The sequence below is a fragment of the Argiope bruennichi genome, chromosome 5 (assembly GCF_947563725.1).
Source record: "Argiope bruennichi chromosome 5, qqArgBrue1.1, whole genome shotgun sequence".
In the NCBI taxonomy this organism is placed as follows: domain Eukaryota; kingdom Metazoa; phylum Arthropoda; class Arachnida; order Araneae; family Araneidae; genus Argiope; species Argiope bruennichi.
The window spans coordinates 78,320,962-78,347,000 of NC_079155.1; the positions used below are offsets into that span (position 1 = coordinate 78,320,962).

The 26,039-nt window shown below is 26.0% G+C and overlaps 1 protein-coding gene across 1 annotated transcript; it reads right to left on the reverse strand.

The window, feature by feature from the left end:
• Positions 1 to 198: 198 nt before the first annotated feature.
• LOC129969575 (uncharacterized) lies at positions 199 to 25,972 on the reverse strand. The gene is made up of 11 exons (XM_056084206.1): positions 25,649 to 25,972; positions 19,420 to 19,534; positions 18,426 to 18,532; positions 12,993 to 13,054; positions 11,604 to 11,665; positions 10,576 to 10,661; positions 6,605 to 6,757; positions 6,378 to 6,501; positions 4,535 to 4,738; positions 1,473 to 1,572; positions 199 to 357 (listed from the first exon to the last, which is right to left on the reverse strand). The coding sequence occupies exons 2-11, from the start codon at positions 19,462 to 19,464 to the stop codon at positions 296 to 298; spliced, it is 1,005 nt and encodes a 334-aa protein (XP_055940181.1). The 5' UTR covers positions 19,465 to 19,534; positions 25,649 to 25,972; the 3' UTR covers positions 199 to 295.
• Positions 25,973 to 26,039: the final 67 nt, after the last annotated feature.

The window sequence follows — 26,039 nt, forward strand, 5'->3', positions numbered from 1 at the left end:
TTTAATTCTGTGCATTTTTTTATACAATAAAAGTTGGTTAACAATAATATGTGTCCGGAAATTCTTAAAAATTGAGAATTTCAATTTTTGTATTGCATGTTATCTAGGCAAGTATTCAATGTTGTTCATTTTCATTTATTTTAAAGGTTGCCTATAATCTAAACTTAATTTATATCATAACAAATGAAAGACACATAGTTTGTGTTAAATGTACAAATATTTATTTCGACTTATAAAAATAGAAAAAAGTACAGGAATATTAAGGAATAAATAAATCAAAACAAAATCCATTTGTTTATGCTTTTTGTAGTTCCTTTTCTTCATTTAAAGTAGCAATATATTCTCCAAGAAGGACATCTACAAATGAAAATTAGAGGAATTAAATCTAATATAGGACCATGAATTACTTATAGCAAAAGTTAAATAAATACTTCAAAGCTATTATGATAACACATGAATGGTGTATTTTCTTTAAGTGTCCTAAAGTTTGCCCAACAATTAACTAAAAACTGTTGCATGGTATATGAATCTTAATATATGCTGATAAAACTTCTAAATATTCTGTGTAGTGGAATATGATGAATACTTTTCTTTGCAATGAAAGTATGGTAGGCAGAAATATTTAATATATCTAAAAATAAGTCTCAATACCAACAATGATACTGAGAACTAACAATGTAAATACAACAACTTGCAATGGAAATATTAATTATAACTACCTTGAACTAAGTATTCTTAATAAATCACACTGCTATATCAAATCAATATTGTTACATTAACTTACAATTGGCGAAGAAAAAGGAAAGTTAGAATGTTGCTATAATTTTATTAAGAGCATGTACTACTTCCAAGGACATCCCAATCTGTTAGCATCTACCTTTGCCTTTATGCCCTGATTCAAAACCTACTCTATATACATGGACAACATATTAAAAAAATATATAGAGCCATACTCTCAAATTAATCTTACATATTCCTTACATCTCAAATTTTATTTATTTAAACATAATGTATGCTAAAATAGATTGTTTCTTTTATTCCGTGGCAATCCCATATATTAAGAGATTTGAATAGTCCAACAATACATTTGGAATATTGAATTGAACTGCAGTTCATTGTTATCATCCAATAACAATTAAAAGATCAAAACATTTCATTAAGTTTTATCAAATTGTTAATATTATTTTAATGTGCTTTTGCATTCGCTTTTACAAAAAAATTTCTGAAAACATACACAAGTAACAGCATATAACTTCCATTTTCATAAGTCATCAGATTAAATCAAGACTTCTGAAAAAACGCTACCATGAAACTGGAAAGTTCTTAGAAGAATACTTATTAGCTCTAACTGGTATACTAATTTCTTTATTTTTCAAAAATATTTTGCATTTAAAAACTTACAAATAAAATTACACAAGTAACGTTTGACTACCAAAATAAGGGGGGAGGGGGGTCAAATATCCTATACATACCTGGTAAAGGCTCACTAGGCATTTGTAAACTTTCTAATTTTGAATTCAAACCTTTCATCTCAATTTTAGATGACTTCAATTTCTGCAGTGAATCTTTCAACTGTAGAAAAAAAAAAATCACATTAACAATTTTAAAGCTATTATCAAATTATAAAATAATTAACTTTCTAAAATGAAATTTGCTTTTCAAAATATTATTAAATAAAAAAACACTTCCTTTTCTTTTATTGCTGAAAGAAAATCTGAGATTATATACTAATCTCATTTTTATTTTTTAACTAAAAGGTTCTTCAAACTCGTCCTCTTACACATCACTAAACAATCCTAAAACAAAATCTGAATCCAAAGCTAATAGTTTTTATTCATGTGCATTAACATTTGCAATCTAAAAATCAGCAAAATAAAGAAATCAAAAGAAAAAAAATACTCAACACAAATTAGAAAAAATAAATAAATAAAATAAAATTACTTGCTGGCAGTTGCTTCTAAAAGCACATTTCTAAAATTTAGTATACCATATAATATTTAGCAAACTACAAAGCAGTATACAGGGTACATAGCATTATTGAAAATCTCTTTTAGTCATTAATGAAAGTCCTTTAGTAAGATTTTTTATAAGAAACTTGTATGTATATATATATAGAGAGAGAGAGAGAAATGTCTTTTATTAACTTAGGTTCAATGTTCCTGAAAAATAATTTACAGTTAATGGTGATATTCTATGTTAATATAAATAAATCTCCAATGCTCTGTATATAGATTCCACACCTAAACAACTGGACTGAACTGAACCAAATATTGCATGCTTATTATTTAAGACCAGAAAAAGAATATCAACTTTAAATCGTTCAAACCAAAAATTTTTTGTCTCTTTCCCACATTAATTTTAGGGGAAATTATTCTAGAAATAATACTTTTAAACCAATTAAAAATTATCCATTTCAATGACATTAAACTCTTTCCCACACAATATTTCTTATAATTGTCATTAATTATTTTTAAATACATTAAAAATTAATGATAAACTTAAACTACACTACCACTATTTTTTTTAAATTCTGTTTAAGTTTAATACATTTTTTTTAAACTATGGTTTCATTTGTTTTAAAGTAGTGATTAAAAGTTAGCATGAGTCAACTATTCAGAAAAAAACCAAAAAATAAAGCTGTTGTTATCAAATTAAACATGTTTGAAGAAAACAGTGGTTTCAGAGTATGAGAAATCAACCAAAATGATAATTTCTTGTTCAATGAAATTTAGGTAGAAATTATTCCGAAAAAATTTAAACCATCTTAAAATTGAAAATTTTGCCCTTTCCATGATATTAGTTTCATTTTTGGGTCATTTTTCTTTCTAAAGTTTTAATAATTCTTTAAAAACTGCAACACAGTTGATTTTGAATTTATAAATGATTAGAAATTTACGAGCACTTTACTGCAGGATAATGACTTTGAACTACACTAGGATTTTTTTAAGTTTCTCTTTTACTCATTACATATGTCTTAAAAAGGATTTTGTATATAAAATTTTATACAAAAATAAATTCTACATTAAAATACTATGCATGAAAAATCTTTAATTCTTAATAACACCAAGTATATCAGCTGGAATTTATATAAAATTGGAAATTGTCTTGCCCAACTTAGTTAATTTCATTATAACATATAATTCTGGTTTTGTTTTTTTTAAATATTTTAATATTGATTCCTTTTTTTTTCTATCTCTCTATCTCAAGGTGCTTAAGAAGTTCTTACTTTTAAACATAAAATTTGACTACTCACCTTGTTACCAAATTTGATTAACACAATTTATACAAGAAATTATTTATTAGGTTTAAGGGAACCAAATTCCTCAAATGGGCCCTCAATGAGGAAAATTAAAAAATGCCTTCCCTTTGTTTTAGCCATATTTGTTAAAAATGACCCTTTTGATTTCAACCCCCATAGAAATAAAAGGTTATCTTTCCCCACCATAGTAAACAGGTTGCTTTTTTACGGTTTGTCTTTTTCAGGATTTTAGATATAGTTTTGTATCAAAATTTCATTTCATTTCACCCCCTAAATTGGTCATTCACTAATTTTGCAAGGTACACTATAAAATTAAATACTACGATGATGAATAAATTAAATGAAATTTTCAGTGTGTATAGTTATTTGGCTAATTAAAATAAAACTTCGCCAATCGTATAATCATTTATTTATAGAGATAATATGAATAGAAAATTCCACATCGATTATTTTGGAATGTGGAACATAATTGAAATTTATTAAATGTCTCCAAGTATAGGTTAAGTAGCACTTTTTATCAATATATTATGCATAATGTAGTATGAACATATTATTAAAGAATGTCTATTTCCAAAGAATATCTAATAATTGAAAATATCTAATATTTATTTTAACTAATTAAAACAAATATTCCCAAACATTATTCAAAACTATTTAAGACATTTATTATTGATTTAATATATAAGATTGATCAAATAAATTAACAATATTTGTTAGACATTTACAATTTTTTTCATTAAATAGCAAGCACTTTTGGTTTTTTAAAGTCATCATTGCTCCGTTTAGGGTTATAATAAACTGTCATAATAAATTTTGCTTTGAGGATTTTTTTTAAACTCTGCTAACAACTGCTGTGAGTGAAAAGTCAGAAAAAGGTGTTCTTAGCATTTTTTTTAAGTGTGTGTGTGATTTTCTATCTGTAATTTTTGCTCTAACTTTTGCAGCAATTACAAAAAATTTCAAACTGTTGGCGGTCATGGAAATGCATTAAATATAACAAAAAATACAGGCAGAATACAAGTTTCTATAAATTTTGAGACACAGTGTACGTGTGTGTGTGTATATATATATAAATATATGTGTGTGTATATATATAAACACATATATACTTATATATATACACATACATTTACATATATATTTATATATATACACATACAGCCATACAAAAAAATATGTAAAAAAATTGCCTAAATTGTAAGAAGATATCAGCAGCTATTTAACATTATGCATTTCCAAATTAGGGGGACAATATACAAACTAAAATTCTCTCACCTTTAAAAATGTATCCGATTTCATTTGTGTAGCTTCAAATGCAGGTCCAACATCTATTGTTTCATCTTGAGGATTATTCAAATATAATTTTAATTTATTATATGTGTTTTTGAAGTCTCCAGATACATGATTGGAAAGATTAATCAGTGAATTGCAAAGATTATCTTCAACATCACAAAGCTCATTATGAGGTAAAAGTGAATCCTGAAAAAAGATAAGACACCTGAAAGCATACTGTATTATCTTGTAGTAAAAATATCAGACACGATGCAGAGGGTGATAGACCAATGAAAAGTGCAAACATTTAACATATTGAACTATGAAACACTTTCATAAAAATTTTTAGGTCTGAATAATGAATATCTTAAAATTTTTCTTGTACCTTACTATAATCTGTTGGCACTATTGCAAGAGTTACAAGGAACAGATACAAATGGAATACTAGGATCAGCAATGATCTGAAGAAATCAGAAATTAGAGCAACCAAGTTGAACTTTATATTTTCAGTTTCTGGAAAAAGTTTCTGAAAATTGCATACAAATTTATTTCATATGTTGTGCAATTTGTTTCAATTCTTTTATATTTTAAAATTTTTGACACCATTCAATTTAATTTTATTTGTTCCATGTTTAAAAAGGGATAATTTAAATCTTTTTTTTACTCACTTTCAGTTGCATTAGAATTTTAAAATTTTTAGATGTATTTGCCAATGACAATATTCTATTTCAACTTTTTCTGAAAATTAATATTTAATTAAATTTTGATTATACAATTCTAGCACCATCTGAGCTAATTACATACACCAATGAATGAGAAAAAAAAATGCATTTCAAGATTAATAATAACTATAATAATGAATTATCAATTAAATATTAAGAAACAAGAAGTAATTAAAATAGAAAAAAAAATTACTTTTTAGTACACTAATAAAGATGTGATTTTAAAATTGTTTTTATTAAATATATTAAAAGTTTACACTTTTTAAATATTATTTTTTGACATTATAAATATTATTTTGGCTTCAAAATTGAAACTTAAAAAATATTATCTGCAATTTAAAACTTTCTATTTTCACTTTGCTAACTTTTCTTCTAGTTTCTCTTTTCTAAGTTAATAACCGTATTGTATAGAATTTAATACAAAATGTATAACTTTTGTATGATTTTTTATTGCAATTTAATGCAAATGATTTTTAAGGATTTAAGTAATTGACATAATTTTAACAATAAATAAATAAAAGGAAAAATAAAGATATCTGAGATGAGTTGCAACAAATTTATTGCTTTCTTTTAAGTTATATATAGGAACAAAACATGAGCATATTTTTTTTTTCAAAATATTTCTAAATTTTACAGTAAAATTATATATATATATATATTCATTTTGCTTAGCTTCCATGTAAAAGATTTCATTTTAAGTTATCATTAGCAAATTTCTTTCTATTTATTATCAAACAAACGCATCCCAATATGGACTCTTAAAAGATTATCAACATTTATGCTCAATACAGAAAATTTGCAAGAAACATGTTTAATTGTCACTGCATATAAAAAAACACAAGGAGATACTATATATTTTCACTTATTTTTTTATGTTTTTAAAATGAATAAGTTAAATTCTCACAAAAAATGTAATAATAAATTGATTATTAGTAATGAAAAATTCAAGTTATGAATATCCTTTTTGAATGGATCATATTGGTTATTCAATTATTAACAGTAATAAAAAGTAATGAAAAAAGATCAATTAAAAGATTTTCAAGATTTATTTACATTATCAAAAATAAGTCATAATTTGATTAAACAAACAATAAGCAAAACAGAGTATTTAAAAAATCCCTTACACAACATTGGGAAAATCCAACATTTGCTTCAAGAATATCATTTTTAACAGTCCAGTTTGGATTTACATTGTCATTTGATTTCAGAGCTATTTCTTTAATTTCTTTCAGGCCCTTTGTTTTTGAACTATAAGAAGAAATTCAAAAAGATTTGATAATATGTTAACATCCCTTAAAAAATAAAAAGCTTTAGATGTGCGAAAAAAAAAAAAAGAAAGAAAGAAACTTACGATGCTTGTGCACAAATTGCTTCATTTTCTTTTTTAATATGAGCCGGGAAAAGCTGAACCTTTTCTTTGAATAAGTGTTTAAAATTTACAGAATTACACAGGTCATTAATATATTTACTATGTTTTTCATATTGTTCTTCAATACTTTCAACTCTGCAATTAACAGAATTAATAATAACAATCAATTAACAGAAATTTAAAGAATATATTCATTGAAAGAAATACAACCAGATTAAAGAACTAAAATAAGTTACAAAAGCAATAATATCCTTAAATATTCTTATTAAAATAAAATGTATAAGTATTTGTGCATATTTATGACCCCAAGTTTACCTACTGATTTTAAAATTACACCAAGTTCTATCATACATATGCAATCATGTTGACAATATTTCTGGTTTGTCTTGTAATAAAACCAGGGTGACATAAATATCCACAAATACTAATATATATAATATGAAATATAAACATGTATACCTTTGAGAATAAATGAAAAATAAAAAGTATCCTAGTTAGTATACTAATTAAATAAATTACAAAAGAAAAAATATTTTAACGAATAATGTAACCGATACATAAATGCAAATAAAGGGAAAAAAAAAAGAGTTGAGGAACAATATTTAATAGCAGAAAACAGTTTTACAAATAATTTTGAAAAATTTAAACTAACTAAAACTTTTCACCCAGTTTTTAATGTTAAGCGCCAATGCAAATACTACATATTTACTGGCCCAATTTCTAAAAATATTCTAGATATATAAATACTCAACAGTTAACAATGCTTCAAAGATTTTTTTTAATACTGTTTACTCTTTTTAAGGTAGAAAAATTATGAGACAAACATAACTCATCACTTAAGAATGAGAAAAAATATATCAGCAACAAATTATTACAAACAGAAAGAGCAAACAATCTATTGTAGTTTAAATTAAATGTGGAAATACAAATTCAATCACAATGTAACAAAATAAAAAATAAACCATTAAATATTCTTATTTTAAATTATAAAAATATTTCAGCATAAGTTAAAAAATTTCAGAATGAGAATAAATTTGTTTAGATTTTTGAAAAACATAATAAAAAATAATTGCATTTTTTTCTCACTTTTCTTCCTTATTTATTTTTTATACTATTTTACTTTTATTTATTTATTGCTTAAAAAAAAGACCATGCCACAAATATTTAGATTACTGTCCTAAAAATATTTCCATCAATAATTTGTGTAAAAAGTATATTTAAGTCAAAGAATTTTTGCTTCTATTGAATTATTGATAAAGAACTAAAAATGCATCTATTTCATTATCTTTTATTCTCACTACCATCATTTCTTAAGTTCAGAACCTTTTACTTATCACTCCTAATCTATTTTAGATTTGTCTATTTCTAGTATTTTTACAATTAAACTTCAAAAAAATAATTCTATGATAAAATCTTCTTTCAGTTCAGAACTCATCTGAAATGTAAAGCTAGTACTATTATTCAGAGGCATATTAAAGTAAGATGTAAGAGACGTGTACTGAGCAAAAATTTAAAAGCATGTCTTCAAATAAATTATTTTTTTAAAATATATTCTTTTTACTTTTTTGACTTTGTAATTCTTTTAATATTTAGTATTAACTCTTTTCTGGGGCTTTATTAAATAATATTTTAAAAATAAGTATCTAAAATGTTCAAAAAGATTTCACTTCATTTTCTTTCTCTTATTTACAGTACATTACATTTTTAATAGTTTGTGAAAAAAAGTTCCTATTCTTTCTAATCTATTAAAAATCAATTAAGACTAAAAAAATTTGTTTTCACTAATTAGATTTCAGATAAACTTCATTTTTGTAAGCATTTCTCCCTTTTTCTTCTTTTTTTATCAAACATACCAATCAACATATACAGCACTAGAAAGTATGTATTAATTTTGACCAGCTTTTAGCTAACCAATGGTATTTCAGAAGTGACAGCTGAAGATTTACTCATAAATAATGTAGCATAAAATCACAAACACATTGGCAAAATGCTTAAGAGTAAAACAGTCTCTTTCCTTCTCGTGGGATGGCTGTTGTGGAAAACCAACAATAATTCAGTCAACAAAAACAAATCATTTATTATCACAAGAATATTTATAATAATAATAATGTAAATTTTAAAGTATGAGTGTCACTTATACTACTAATAAAAACAAATGTATGTGTGTGTGCTAGCGCTCTATAGCATAGACTCTTTGACCTTCAACTACCAAATTTGGCACATATATACCTTGGAGGGTGGGAATATGTGGCTCGAAAAGATTCTTTTTTAAAAATTTTGATTAATTGAAAATTAAAATGAATTTTTGCCCTTTTCTGCGAGAGCTTCTGAAAATATTACTGAACAAAGATGAATTTTATATCATTTTAAAATTTTAAAAATTCTTTTTAATTACATAAATTTAATAGCCCTGCAATTTTTTCCAGAATTTTGGAAATTAAAAAATAAAAAGCATTTTGCTTAATTTTCAACAATAAATTACATTGTTACTCTGAAGTTCAAACAATATTCTCATAGTTTCATCAAATATTTAATCAAGTGAATTTCTTCCAGTGTTGAAAACTATATAAGGATTCTGTTTTATCTCCATAGATTTTAAATAAAATGTGAAATGTGAGCCTGTAATGTATCAAATAAAAGATTTAGATAAAGTTAACATGCTTAGTATTATTTTAAATTTCAAAAATATTTTGCTTAAAATAGGGAAATTTTAAAGATACACAGGGAAATAAAATGCAGGATGAAAATATTAGCAATAGCATCCATCCAATACTTTGAAGACCAAAAATTTAGCAATTGTAGATGGTTTCCCAACACTTAAAGGGGAAAATATGCATACAGAGATTTTTTTTTTAAATTAAGATTCTTAAAGAAAATATTAGCAATAATGGCAAATTTTATAAATCAACAAATAGATCTCTAATAAATGGGAAATTAAATTAATTCTGGTATGATACTTAATTATTTATAATACATTAGTTCAGGATCATAATATTGGTTCAATATCTAGTTTAAAATAACTTAATATTAAAAACACTCATATTTTCATAACACATGGGTCTAGCCTCATGGACATTTTGTTAGTATTTAAAAGGGGAGGGGACAATATATTTTTTCTTTAATATAAAAGAGTGTCATTAAAGCTAAAAACTATAATAGTAATGAGAGTTAGGCCTTAATTATTTCGTTTTCACATGGAATGCAAAAGCATGACATGCAAACTATTTTTGCTCTTGTTAGTTTGCATGTCATGCAAACTATTTTCATAGCAGCATAGTTAGCAAAACTATTTTTGCTAACTACGTTGATCTATTTTCTTTTTTTTTCTTTTTTTTTCTTTTTTTTTAATTCTGAAAAAATTTTGAGGAGAAATATATAGGTATGTAATAAATTAGATTTGATTATTAATGACCATTACAGTTTCCTGATCAGTTGGCATTCCTATATTGATTATTTATTCAAATATAAAACAATAATTTTGCTAAGAAAAAGCTAATTCCATTTTATTTCATGCAACAAACTCTTTGTTTCTTTTTTTAATACTTATATATGAGTAATTAAGGATATAAAAATAAAATTACCAAACTCAAAATATCTTAATCATCAATAAAATTTAATTAAAATATTAGTAAAAATTTATAACATAAAAGTAAAAATATGATTATAATGATTAAAAGTATTCAAAATTATACTATTTGAAACTTAACTGACAAGTTGAGATGATCAAATAAACATTTATGATGTTTTCAGAGTGCTCATGAAATTTAAAGCCAGACTACCACAGGCTTAATCTGACTCTGTTATCATTAGAGCTAGACTTTGTCATTTAGACCATTGAAACTATCCTTGATCAAAAATCGATAGAAATATATCAGACATGTTATGTATGAAAGCATGCATATTATATACTAACTCATAAAAAATGATAATTAGATAAAGAATGAACCAAATACCTATGATGAGAAGAATAGCATTTTCTCCATAAGATATCCACTAACAGTGACCAAAAATTTAATTGTTCTTTAAATGGTGCAATGCCCTAGAAAGAATTTGTAGCAAATTAAAATATATTGAAGATTATTTCAATTTACATGTTATCAATTATTTTGATTTGATATAAAGCAGCTAAATTAAAGTTCCCAAGTAGATAAAGATAATTTTTGATATATAATCAAAATTCTGTGGTATTTTTTTCTTTATATATATATTGAACTGAACATAAAAAATGGAATTTTCAAATTTTGCCATTTTTTTATTTGGTATTGATTTCTCAGACAGAATTTTATGTTCTAAAAAAAGATAACATATGTTTATCATAAAGGTTAAAGTATTGTAAATTATTTCATACAGATTCTCAAAGATGACTTTCAAATACCAAGGCATCAAACTTTGACTTCGTTAAGGCAAATCAATCAAATAGACTATAGTTAATTCAATCTTTAAATTAAGACAAAGAAACATGATATTTAAGTTGCCATTATCCATAAAAATAGAGTTGAGATGAGATTTAAAACATACTCACTTTTTATCTTTTCACATATGGCAAGACAGATTATTTGTAGATGTAACAAAGATCCAAAATGATAAGCCATTAGGGAAAAAGGCAGAATATATGTAATATACTAAATAAGTAAAAATGTTATTCAAACAACTATGTAACTAATGTTTTAACAGATAAAATCTTTTTAATAGGAATTTATTTCAACAGAAACCAATGTGACTACAAGGATATTTGTCATTCATATCCTACAGGATTTATTGATGATCATATCTATCTAAGTCCAACTCTTTCACATTAATAAACCAGCTAACTGTAAATAAATCCTTTTTTTTGTTTTTTTTTGTTTACTCAAATACAAGTGAAATTAAATAAGAAGGCAACAGCCATTAGTAATGCTGAAAAAAACATTTATATTGTATTCCAATATTCTTTTAATTTTACTTGTTTAAATAATTAAAAAAGATATCCATAAATAGCTACCTCAATGAGATCAGAGTTATCATCAGTACATAAGCCCAAGCCAGATACAGCTGTTAACAGATCTATAAAAAAATGGACAAAACCAAACATATAAAAGGTTTGTTAAAATTTTACATAACTCCAAATGCTATTCTATTTTTAAATTACAGAGAAAGAAAAGAAAAGAAGTGGAAAAAATGAATTTAAAGAATATAATTATTATTTAGATAGCCTGAAACAATCCTCAAAATTCAACAAGCAGAACAATCAGAAATTGTCACTAAGTTATTGGTTTATAGCTATATATTTATATATTTAATAGATATATGTTTAATATATTTAATATCATATATATTTAATAAATTAAATCACGAGAACAGAGTAATAAAAACAATTTTAATTAAACAGTAGTAATATCAGATTATATGTACTATTCATCCCTCCCCCCCCCCTTCCCTGAAATATTTCCAAATTCCTTAAACATTTGCACTGTATATGTAAATTTTTAATACAAATGAATTGATAAGATAGGAATAGAATTTAAAATTTACATAAAAATTATTACCGTTTTTGAAGAAAAAATATAAATTTTACACATAAATTAGACATTTATTCCAGCTTGTGCCTTAAGAATCTTTTTTAATTCATAACTTTTAATGTGAACTAATCATTGAAATAAAAGCGAGATTAGTGTTTCAATTATCATGAGAAAATTCATGTTAGGGTGGAAATGAGATAGGAAATAAGCTTAATCAACATTAAAAAGAAATTGGCCATTAATCAGTTACATTCAGCAATAAACATCAAAAATCAAACAATGCAATACTTTTTTTAATATTTTATTTCACAGAGAAATAGTTCAAAATGAAATAATATTTTCTGAATCAAAATAATAAGAAAGAAAGTATGAACCTTAAATTATAAAGTAAGTTTATATAAATTTCTAGGCATATATTTGAAAAGCAATGGATGACTCCACTAATGTAAAAATGAAATATATATATTATGCACAATTAGGTATGACATTTTGAACAACTTATGACGATCTAACATGGATAGTTGGAAATGAAAACAAATCTTAACAATCATTTCAGAAAGAAAAAAAAAAGAAAGAAAGAAAGAAAGCTGAAAAAGTTGAATGGATATAACAATACTAATATAACAACATTTTTAAATTTTTAACTCCTCATAACTACATTTATATTATACAGCTATGATTTTAAATATGAAGTAATGCAATAATTTTTATTAAATTTTCTATTATTTCTTTAAACATAAAGTGTGTTCTTGCAATGGAAAACAGATCAAGTAATTAAAAAAAAATTAAGTTGCATTTAAAACTTTCATAAAATAGCTCTATTATTTCAATGATTGAATTTAAAGAATAAAATTTTTCAGATGCACACATACTTTTTAGTTTCATTTCTAGAGAATTCTGGCACTCATCTCCTTTAGGAATATAAAATTCCATCCTGTGAAAATATGCATTTATATTAAAGAAATGTGGGAGTTTTAACAAGTTATTATGCAATATAATGAAATATTTCAAAAATCATTTATATACAGAAGGCACAGATGCTTAACCACAAATTATTTTTTTATATATAAAGCATATACTTCATATAGCTAATCTGTGTGACTTCTAATTGCCTCGAAGAATTTTATTCCTGCCTTCGAATATGCATACATTATCAATAACTAACAAGTATATAGTTAATAAGAAATAGAATGAACATTCAAGTCTTCTAATGGAAAGAATAAAGATAAATCTAGGTCTAAAAAGGGTTAAAAAGTATGTTCTTCCCACAAAATGCTTATTTTAACAGGATATGTGAATACAATTTTGCTTCATTTGTAAATTTTAAATATAAAATTTTGATGTTAAACATTCTTTTAGGAAAGAAAAAAGAAAAGAAAGTATGAAAGCTATTAATAAAACCTATGAAACATTTCAGAAGATCAAAACAATTTCCTCTTTTAAATTTATAATGTTCTAAAAACCAAAATATTTGATATTTGAAATGCAATGAAATCAAAAATAAGCCAACAATTTATAATTTTAAATAAAGCACACAAAGTTTAATTTTTTCACTATTATATTAAAAGTAAAACAAATAACACAAAATTTAATTTTCTCACCATTATATTAAAAGTAAAACAAAAAGCACAAAATTTAATTCCCTCACCATTATATTAAAAACAGAACAAATAAAAATTCTTAAATTAAAGAAATTTTGTTTTTAGATTAAGCAATTTTAGATTTTAATTGCAGCTTTATTAAGTAAATTATTTTAAAATAAATATTTGGTGTAAGCATTTTAAAAATATTTATAAATAAAAAGAAAAAATGATGCATAAAAATACAAAAATAGACAACAATTTAAGAAAAATATAATATGCTAACTTAATGAAATATTAATCATGAATGCATTTTGTTTGATTTCTGAAAAAATATTCCTGGTTTTCTACTCGTACTGAAGAAAAAAATTCAAGTTTTCAGAGACTTTCTTTAGAAAGGATTATAAAAATACATACTTTAAATATGAAAATGTAAATGATAAATTTTGAAAAATATCTTACATTATTGTTTATTACATGCATGGTTATTTTCTTGCTTACGACCTTTAAATGTTTAAGGGAAGATCACTAAGAAGTTTTGTTATATTCATCTTCAATAATAAGTAAAAATTTGCAGCTCAAAGTAGATTTCAAGATCACAATGAAAGCAACCTTATCATTAGTCAACATAAGCAAAGACTGGATGATAATTTAACACAAACTATTAAAGGGTGCTGACTACAAAAATACATTCACACTTTAGTTGAAACAAAATTCAATTAAAAAAATTATAATTCCATAAGAATCTCTTCATTTTACTTCTGAATAAGCAGAAAGAAGGAGAAAATATAAGAGATAAATACAATTTTTAAAAAAATATTTATTTACAATCAAACAAATGGATTGGAAGCAGTGTGAAATTTAAATATTTTAAATTATGCTGTTAAAGCTTCAATTCCTAAACATTTGATTCTGCTTTGCACTGAAAACTATCTTTCCAATCAGTTTGTTTTTAAAACTATTTGTTTTTTTAAACTTCTGCAGTTTAAAAATTTTCTTTTCAATTTTCATCTTTTTTTTATTTTAAATTATTTAGTGTTTCCTTTTCTTATCTTTACACCATTTTGAAATTGAAATTTTCTCCTGTCACTTTTTCCAACATATTTAGAACAGATATTTTTCTGCATATACAAGTTTTGTAAGTTGAAAATTCTTTATCCCACTGAATTTTTTTTTCAATGCACTTGAAACCAAATGTCATACAAAAATATATTTCCTATTTAGATTTTCAACCTTAATAGTATTATCTAAGAAAAATTCCCTTCTAACTATGATCGAGGCATCTTAATTACTTCCCACAATTTGGTGTTTTTTTACTTCGATATTTTGGTAAAGACTTGTTAATTCAATTTTTGGATACTTCAAATTTCTCAAAAGTAACTAAATTGCAAGCCACATCCTTCAAAAAGTTGTTGAATTCAGTTACTCTTCTCATTCCTATGATCAGATGAGTTCAGTCACTTCAGAATACTGGAATGCTAGAGCTTCTCTTTCAAAGATAAAATAAGCAAAGTTCCTCAACCCCTCCCAAAAAAAAACATGCAATGATAGTCCATTTTCTTAAGGGGTTGGTATACAAGAGAACATCCACTTAACTGATGAGTCTTAAGCAAATCTGCGCTCAGACTTTTTTTTAGTTCTCAAAAATCCTCCCTATCCCCCAAACATATCCAGGGGAGTGTATCTAATGAACAAAGCACATGCCATGGGTACTCAATCAATCACATTTCACAAAGAAAAAAGGGGGGATTCTGCAATGATATTCAAGTGTTTCAACAATTAGGTGTAGTTTCTTTAAACTACAACAAGGTCTTTCAATACTGATTAAGTTAAAAGAAAAAACTTTTTTTTTTTTTGTAAACACTTGGAATTTAGAAGAAAAGAAACAATAGCTTCCATCTTATTAAAACAGGGCTTGTTTGGCTGTTTTTCTCATATTTGAACACTCATATTTCTGGCATGTACATAGTTGGGAAGAAAATTAACTAAAATTTTAAAAATAAACGTACATAATAAGATTGCACATTCATGTTTCAAATCTATTGTTTTTCTGATTTTTTTTTTCTGATTAATAAGCCTTTTTTTTTATATTCTGTCACTAAAGAATCCAATAATAACTTTTATGATAATAGCATACAAATCTTCAAGTACAAAAAATAAATAAATGCTATTTAAAGTTTTTACACCTTCCAGAACACCATTTTCACGACACTGAAAGTTTCTAGTTTTCAAATAGCCAGTGACAACCTTTTTCATATGTTGTACTAAAAATGATAAAAGTGAGTAATCTATATAAAAGAATATAAAAAAAGTTGGATAATTTTGGTCACTAAACAAAAAAAAAAATTATATCTATCTGACATATAGGATCTTTGCTGCATTTAGACTTTCATGTTATAAGTTGCTTTATTTTGGAATATTTTCTTCCTTTCTATTGTTCATTCAACCATAACTGTAAGATATCTGGTTCTCCAAAATTCTTAGGAAATTTCCCATTCCCTAAAATATGAAGTATAATCTTTGATTCTTGCTGCCACATTTTTTTAATAAATAAAACACATTATATAAAAAGAAGTTCAAAGTCCAGTGCAGGCTGCAACTACCCCCATTTATTAACAGTTGAAAATTCTTTTTGAATTTCATTATTAAAAAGGTCAAAAAATTTCTAATTTACTGATCAACTATCCATAGAGATAAACAAAATCTTTCTTAAATCCAATGTTTATGTAGAACATGAAAGTCTCATAAAATATCTTTAATGGGCCATTCCATTTTAAAATGGAAAGTGTGAATTCATTTGTCTTGTTTTAAAGATTGCACTTAATTAAACATTACACTATATAATTAAGACCAGCCATGTACTTAATGTAAAGAGCAATGCAAATATAAATGCAACTCTTAAAAAAACTATATGAATAACAGTTGTCCCTGCATTTCAAAGATTATTTCAGTGAAGGTGCAATAATATTATTTCCAAATGCTAGGAAAGTGGAAAATTGCATCTGTTTATTGCACCCCCCCCCCCTTCCCCTTCTTTCAAACCACACAGAGACAAAAGATTGAAGATTGACCATTCTCCTATATCTATTACCCTTTTTTCTAAAAATGGAATCCTCAAGACAAAACCAACAGTCAGCAAAACTGTAATAAAAAATTTCAAAATGTGGGGAAAATACATATAAACCATTTTATTTCTTAAATTGATGAGTTGCATCAAGAAAACAAGCCTCTACATTTGCAGTCAAACATGTTACCAAATTAGGATGGGGGGAGAAAGTCAGTGCATCAATTTTTTGCCTTTAAATAAAAAGCCATCAATCTGATAGGAAAAATTCAAACTGTACAGCTATAGATATTAAAAGGGACCATTCAATAAATTGTTAAGCTTTAAGATAACTTAATTATATCAAGAATTTTTTTTAAAAAAAGCTTAAATTTGAAAAATATTTATTTTTTTCATTGTGAATAGGACTTTTGTCATTCCATTTAAAAATGTGTTAAATAGAAAGAAACGTCTAATAAAAAATTTATATTGATATCATTATTACATTTCAAAAAATTTATCTTTATTTTAAAAAGAGAGAGAGAGAGAGAGAGGAAGAGAAAATTGTGAAAAAAAATTCATAAATATAATTCTAACTGTCCAGATTCATTGACCAAAAGATTTGTTCCTATTCAAAAAGGTTGTTCCATGTTTTCAGTTTGCATAAGAATAATACGAAGAAGAAAGTATAGGAAAGAAAATTCAAGAAAGAAAAAAAAAATGTACCTAGTGATGACAGGTTTGTGAAAGAAAAAAAAATAATTAAATAGTAGTATTTCCAGATATAATGGTCATTAGAAAATGTGTTCAAACCTAATAATCAAAATAAAAAGTTAATTTCAAACTCAATTTCCATCTCTTTTTTTTTCAAAAAAGTTGACAATTAAAAAGCCATCTCAAATTGCTGATGCATATTTTTAGCATAGGGGTTTTTTGTTTGGTTTTCAAATTTCACATTTTTTTAAAGACTTTTCAAGAACTCAATGAAAAATCAAGTACTTTTCAGGGCCTATGAGTATAATAAAATAAAATTCAAGGACCATAGAAAACCCAAACTCAATTTTCTCAGAAATATATCGAAAATGACACAAAAATTAAAAATAAATAAATAAAAAATTTAAATTAAAGAAGTTTGGTTCTTACAACTTACATAAAATATGTATGTAATAGCCATAATTTGATTTTAATGTAACTTTTAATAATAAACTATTTTAATACAAATATTTGATATGAGTATTTAAAAGAGCATTTGTAAATAAAAAATAACAGTGATACATAAAAATACAAAAATAACAACAATTTGAGAAAAACTAAATATGTTTAGTTTAATAAGATGCTAATTATAATGGCATGATTCAAATAAGTATAATAAATTTAAAACTTCAGACTATATCTTATAACATGTTTTAAAATGAACTTTAAAATAAAATACTGCAATTTAATTGATAAATTAATATTGTATTTTTTCTCATGTTTCATTCTATTACATGTAAACAATATGTTGCTCTTTTCCATTAATATTATAAAATATTAATAAAATTCAAATCTTTGGACTGAAAAAACCTTTATATAAACAGCAAAAGCAATCAGAAAAAATAATTTTTTTTTTATCAATGAATGAATGCAGATATTAATGATTCTAATTTGATAAAAAAGAAGAAAAAAAAAAGTATATATCTCACTTTTTAAAGATCCATTCTATTAAGTCATATCTATCACAATTCTGCTTGAATAATATTTCTCTGATCCATGCATCATCACCATTGGTAAATAAAGGACAGTCCAAAAGCTAAAAATATTATAAATAAATAATAACAGAAAATTTTATATATGTAAAAATTCCATATATTATTAATGCATTTAAAAAAAAAAAACTATTTCAATACACTCCATATTTGAGTATTCAATAAAATTAAATCATAACAGATTAATCATTTATAAAATACTAACTTTTGATACAGTTGCAATTACATTTAAAGTTCATAACATATTTTAACATTTAATAAGTTTACTGTCAAATTTATTAAGAATTTTATTTAATTTTTTTTAAACACATTATTTAAAGGTAAAATAATACTAATGGCCAAGTAAATGGAAGTAAATAAGCAAGTAGAAATATCTGTTTAGTGGAGAATATTTTGAACTATAATCTTATCCTGCTCTTAATAGCATTACTTATAAAAAGAATCAATTAATACTACTATACCTAAAAACTATTTATTACACTTGAGTCAGGCAGGATACTTGAAGCTTATATCCAAAATACAATACATAATCTTACTAGTTTCCTAAAATGTTCTTCAAAGCATTCATTTTTGTACAAATAAATTATTCATTTTTTTAAAACTAAAAGTTATCTGACTACCTCCTTGATATTTTCCAGACATATATTGAAAAACATGCATTAATAACTTTTTCAAGTCACTTGAATTTAATAGTTGAATTGTGACAAAAAGAAGCAATACAGTAAAAAATAAATAAATAAAATCTTAGATTTTACAATATAATTGTTTTATAAAAGAATATAGATAAAATTTATGAGCATAGATTAATAAAACAGAATTAGACTGACAGAGTAAGATTAAATTATTCAAAATCAGTTTTGGCTAGTATTTTTTATAAATTGAAAATAGGACAAGATTACTCATTATATCATAAAATGTTTTTTTTAATTACCTTTAATTTTTTAATAATGTCTTGAACTCTCAAACTGTCTCCCATTTTAACAGCCCTTTTAAATAACCTTCAAACTGCTGTAAAGATTATATGTAAGAGGAGCAGATCTCAATAACTGTAAAAAATTAAACATTATTTCAACAACAAAAAAAAAACTCTTTATATTATATAGTATAATTAAGCATAATTAAACATCTGGCAATTCAATTAGTAAACTATGAATACTAAAATTTATTATATCTTCAACTGTCTTTTAATTTACATTCATAATGGCAGGATTTTTGATATTCAGTGCTATTATGTAATTCCAAAATTTTTATTAACTGTTGAAAATAAATTATAATAATGTATTAGAATAGCAGTTATGTATTATTTCATGAACTAATTGTTCCATTTCAAAGTAATTTTTAAAATATTAGAAAACATTTGCACTATATAGCTCATAACTCCTTTGATTTGAGGCTATTTGGTTAGAGTTCTTTCTCAGGTTAGAGATCATATCCTCAAGAGAAATCCACTCTATGAATTTCATGGATTCATTGACTGCTTTTCTAAGAGCATCTGCTTTTTTGTTCCATACGATATTAGAGTGGCCAGATACCCATAAAAGAGAGATTTTTAGTTTCAGATTTTCCCTTGTGTAAATTTTTGAGGTTAGATGTTGAATAATTTTAGGAGAATGAAAACTGATGTTTTTACATGCAATTAAAGCAGAGTAACTGTTCAAAAGAATTGGGATATCTTTATTTGGATCTGTCAGTTCATTTGGAGCATGGCAGATCACTATGACTTCACCTATAAAAATGAAGTTTATGGAATGGATGCGATAAATAAATTTCTGAATGCAAGAAATAACAGCAATTGTGGTGAGGTGATTTTGAACCATCAATGGCTATGATGAAATGATTCAGAAATGTGTTCTGAATACATTCACCAAAGTTTATTGTGATAACAGAAGTTGAAAATTCTCTGTTTTGGAAACTGAAATCATTCAGAAAAATTTCACAAAGATCAGAGCTAGAATGGGGGAAAATTGGTATTTTTTATTAGATGCTCCGGGGAACAATTAAGGTTTTGAAATGCAACTTTGAGCATTTCTTCATCTTTTTCAGTCAATATGACATTTAATTCATCAGAACTGTTAGTTAAAAGTGAGAAATAAAATTAGCTATTTATTTGATGAAAAATTTAATTGCAAGGCATTTAATTTTTCTCTGAGAATATTTCTTGCCCTAAAACTTTTAGTAAAATGATATTGGAGTCCAGATGGGAACGCCAAGTGCTATTCTTGGATTGTATTATAGAACAGAGAATTTGTTAATTGTTGTTTTGATGTAATAGAATAAACTAAGTATGCTGTTATTTACAATTGTGATTAAATTTTTTGTCCTTGGGCCATGTCTCCTGAATCCTAAATTTTTGAGACCTTGTATTTTTTTTAAATGTCTTATTTTGAAAAAATTTAGTTTTAACGGAGACAAAAAAGTGCCAAGAAAAAATTTTGTGTAACGATAAAAATATACTCAAGTGCATTATTATTTATTATGAAAAATTTTGAATGTGCGAATTACAAGCTATGTAATTTGACGATTAAAATCACAAAATTAGCAAATTTTTTTATTGGTGCTTTTTTATTTCCATTACAACTGACAAGTACCTTATTTCCTAGACTTTTTAAAATTCTGTTATTTAGGTTAGTTTTAGAAAAGGATATTTGATCGATTCATTCCATGTAAGTTGAATTCTGCCATACGTTACATTCAGAAGAAGAGTATTTTTTCGATAGGTCAATTATAGCACTTTTTTCACCACTGATGGAAGTTTTATAAGAAGAGCACCATTTATAAATATCTTCCAATGTATTTTGCAATTTAACTTTAATATAATTCATTGAAAGATGAGAACAATAAACAAAAATATCGTCAACAAAAGTGGAACACTCCACATTTGTGTCTAATGTTTCAAAGAGATCATTTATGAAAATGGCAAAAAGAATCAGTGAGAGAACACTTCCATGTGGAAGGCCTTTATGAAGGAGACTTAGATCAGAAATGGTATCTCACCATCTAGAAATATTCTTTCTTATAGAAAACTATATTTCCATTTTTGCCTTTAATGCCAAGTTGGGGACATTTATAAATAAGGTCATCTGTAGGAACCAAGTTATGTGCACTTTTAAGACTGACACTAACACAAACATTTTTTTTTTTTTTTTTTTTTTAATGAGCCTCAGATATTGCTGAATAAATTTTATATGTTGTTATTCAGCTATCGCTGAATGGGATAAAATCATGCTGGTTTATATTGATTTTGTTATAACATAGTAAATATTGAGTAATATGATATGCTAAGATGCATTCGAAAATCTTACAAAAAACTGAAAATGGGGCTATTGGTCTATAATAGGTTATTTTTGTTTGATCTTTATTTGAGCTAGGGAGGAACTATGATGCCATGTTTGGAAGTAAAGAAAAATTTAATTGTTGTTGGAAAATATCAAGAATTTTTTAAACAGATGTATAGTCAAGTTTTTTTAACCAGACTGTCAGGATGTTATCTGCGCCTGGTGTGGAATTTCTTGCCTTTTTGAGTTCTCAGATTTTAATACTATTGCTTAATAATTGGTTGCCATTACTGTAGCCCATCAGAATAGGCTCCAGTTCATATTTATATGATTAAAATTTTTTGAAAGAATGATTCCGTTAGTTTTGATATTGGGTTTAGTATGATCAGATAACTTATTTAGTATTTTAAAAAACTTTCTAGAATTTTGTGAAAATTTGCTCATGCTTTCACAATACCTATCTTTCACTTTTAATGCAAAATTTTAGTTTGCTTCTGTAATTTTTGTATTTAATCTACTCTGTAACAGATATGTTCCTGAATGCTTTTTTCCATGGCATTTTTTCAAACAGCTGAAGTTGTCATAAACAGCATTCCGATACAGTGGATAATCCTAATTGGGTACAATTTTTTTCGAAATATGTTTAGTTAAAATTTTTGAAATTTTACTTGTAACTATTTCTATAGTTGGTTGTATAATCACGATGAGGATTCTGTTTCCTGAATGACTGGATTCCACTCAATAGTTTTGAGATACTTACATGCAATATTGAATTTTGACCATGAAATGACTATGGGCCTATGATCATTTTTAAAGAACAGTAAAAAATATAGCCATTGGTTTCTTCATAAAATTGAACAGAGCACACAGTCAGATCAATAATTGAGTATGTACTTGAGTTTATGATAAGTTAAGGAGTATAAAATTAGAAGTATTGAGCCATTCAATAAAGTCATCATTATGAGGCAAATAATGATTTCCAACCCATAAAGGACAATGAAGGTGGAAATCACTAAAGATGAAGTTTGGCCAGTTAATGCCATCAAGGAATGTTTTAATTAGATTAATATTGAAACAGTGAGGAGCATAAATATTAATAACTGTGAAGATTTGATTATGGGTTTGAGTTTCAACTGCAATGATTTTAAGGTCCGGGTCATTTTCTTTTTTAAAAATAACTCGCACATTTACATATTTACTGGTATACCGATAAGGAGGCCACCACCTGGTCTATTATATTGGTAGGCCAAAAAAAAAAAAAAAAATGTTTAGAATAGTGAAGTGGTCCATATCTTTCAGATAAGTTTTTTTGAAAGATCCAAAAAGCAGATGTGGAGAATGGTGGTTGGTTGAACCAAATGTTCTTGTTTTTAATGCTATAGCAATTCCACAGGAGAAAAGACATTTTGGGAAGAAAATTGAAAGGGAGCAAATACTACTGCTAAACAAAAAGAGCCATGGAAAGCTGGAAAAGACTTGGAAAATGAAGAACAAAAACTCAAATTCAGGATTGAAAAGAAAAGGAAACAATGACAATCGAAGTAGAAAAAGAAAAAAGAAGGAAGGCTTAGTTAACTGGCACAATCTCTCAATCATTATTTCCACTTGTATCCCTATGCATTTTGGTGTTGGACATTTGATTCAAATTTTGTAGGACTTTCTTTTTGTGTTCAGGAGATAAACTGCAATCAGCACTTTGTCCAATTACCTCACACATATTCTGGATTATGCATTCAATGGATTTATGTAACATACATGCAAAAAAGCAGTTTGTTTTTTGAATCTTCCGTTTATTGATTGTAGAAAGGATATCAAATTTCACGTTGAAAGAATCTTGTAGGTCAGTAGTTGCCGGCATGATTTTGATAGTATCAGAATATTTGATGCTTGATGTTTGGAAAATTCTGCAAGCTTCATCAGTTGCTATATGGTTATGGCACTTAAGTTCCTATATTTTTTAAGTATGCTGGACATGATCTGCATTTGGCATTATGGAGAGCGTTGCAATTAATGCCTTTTTCTGACCTTTGACAAGGACCAAGATGTGCCACTCCACAAAAATGGCAGGTGTTAGTTTTCCACAAACATGGGTAGAGTGGACAAAAGAATAGCATTTGTTTCATTGTCGCAGGTGGTCTATAAATTGCTGAATCCACTGCTAATAAGCCAAATTTTGATGCTGTTGGGCAGAGTGGTCCCTAGAACAATTACTAAGAACAGTGATATATCTTTAGTAGAATTTTGCTTCAAAAATCTCTGCATTTTAACAACAGTAAGGTCATCTTTTTCCTATATTTCTGTAGCTAGTTCCTCCATCAGGGTATTTGTTGGCATGTCAAACAGTAAGAAGCGAGAAGAGATGTTTTCCCATATCACATCTATCGTGAAATCTTTATTCATAAATTTATTTAGTGATAATAGTTGGCCAGAACATGCAGGTCTTTTATTGCCAATAATATTTTCGCTTGTCAGGAGTATTTCATGTTATCTATTGAGTCATGTGTATTAATAATGTTTTTGATGAAAATTTGCACTAGGAACGGATTTAATTGGGAAAATTTCTGTAATTTGTCTACATTCAACAGGGTTACATTAATTTCTTGGTGTTCGTTTGGTTCAATGTACATAATAAGCTCAGTGATAATTTTATTACTTCTATAGTAATAATTATTTTGAACTGCATCCATATTCAATTACTTGATTTTGTTCATGATTACAGCATCGTAAATTGGTGAAAAAGTGAATTCCGAATTTGTTTTGCCAGGTGGGATATCTTCTTAAATCTATAAGAAAAAAATATATATATACAGATAACTTTACCTCTCAGAAATACAAATTAACCCTCACATTTCTTTAACAAATTATTTTCAACAAGTTTCATGTGGCATACCAAGAGCTACAATTGTGTGACAATGTAATTATTTGTTTTCAACTTTCATATTTGTTTTTTATATAATTATAAAGTTAGGTGAACAATTTATAATTGATGAGAAACTAGGACCTTTCCGTGGTAGATGCTCTTTCATTCACTATAAATCGATGAAACTTGTTAAATATGGGATATAGATGTTTGCCCTTGTTTATACAAAGATATATTGCACTAACAAGCTTAGAAGTGTACTGTGGAACACAACCTTATGGCCCATATCATGTTTCAAATAAGCCTGTTGACATAGTTGACAGATTAATTGACCATCTAAAAGAATTGTGCAGAAATCTAACAACCGATAACTGGTACACCAGTTATCCATTATCAAAATCAATGCTAAGTGATAAAATCACTTTGCTAGGAATAATGAGATCAAGCAAAAAGGAAATTTCTCCAAAATTTCTTCCATCAAGACTAAGAAAAATTGGTTCTAAACTTTTTGGATTTCAAGATGTGCAAGTCTTACCTGACATATCTACTAAAGAAAAGTAAAGCTATTATTATATTGAGTACAATACACGACTAAGCAAGTATTGACAATGAGACAGGAAAACTTTATGTAATTCATCATTATAATCACACAAACTGTGGTGTGGATGTAATTAATCAGCTAGGGAGGAACTAACCTACCTTTAAAAAATCACTTGAAATAAAGAGATTAATGAAGAATGTGATTTGTCTGAATAAAAATCGCGCCAAGGGTGACCGTACAGTTAATCTGTTCCTATTTTTATTCCAGAGTTTTCATGAAATCCCATGTAACATATTATTTTATACATTATAAAGAATAAAGAATAAGTTGCTGTTAATATATTTTTATTCCATTGTTTAGCAAACCTGTTATTTGTTTCAATATTTTTTTTATAAAAAAATACAAAACTATATGATTTTACAACTTAAAAAGTAACTGGTGCATAATGTGCGCCAATTGTGTAACAACATAATTTTTGTCCTACCTGTGTAACAAAAGATTAAAGGAAAAAAAATATCAATAACACTTGGGAGAAAACAAAATTGAATTCAGACGGCACGGAGAGAAAAATCACCGTCACTAATGCCGGTTCAAATCGAACTACACTTTACTTGCCGTTATTTGCATGAAACTTCAATGCAAACAGTTCCGTTCCGATAGTAAATAAATAAACGTGAAAATATGTTGGTGTTAGAGACAGTTCAAGTCAATGAATCTGATTTTGCTATTGGTGTAAACGAATGAACTTTCTGCATGGAATCGAATCACTTTGGATAGATTGCCAAATACAGGTTATTCAATCAACATCTGGGTGATTCCATTGGTACCGAGTGAGTTCGTTTACGCATGCGCATGAACAGATGCTTAAATCACTT

Bases quoted from the DNA above. Each gene is read 5' to 3' on its own strand.
- LOC129969575 (XM_056084206.1), bottom strand. From the start codon at position 19,464: ATGGGAGACAGTTTGAGAGTTCAAGACATTATTAAAAAATTAAAG. The intron at 6,758-10,575 runs GTATTTGGTTCA...TGTTAATTGCAG, and splicing joins TGCTATTCTTCTCATCATAG to AGTTGAAAGTATTGAAGAAC. The intron at 1,573-4,534 runs GTGAGAGAATTT...TTTTTTCTACAG, and splicing joins AATCGGATACATTTTTAAAG to TTGAAAGATTCACTGCAGAA.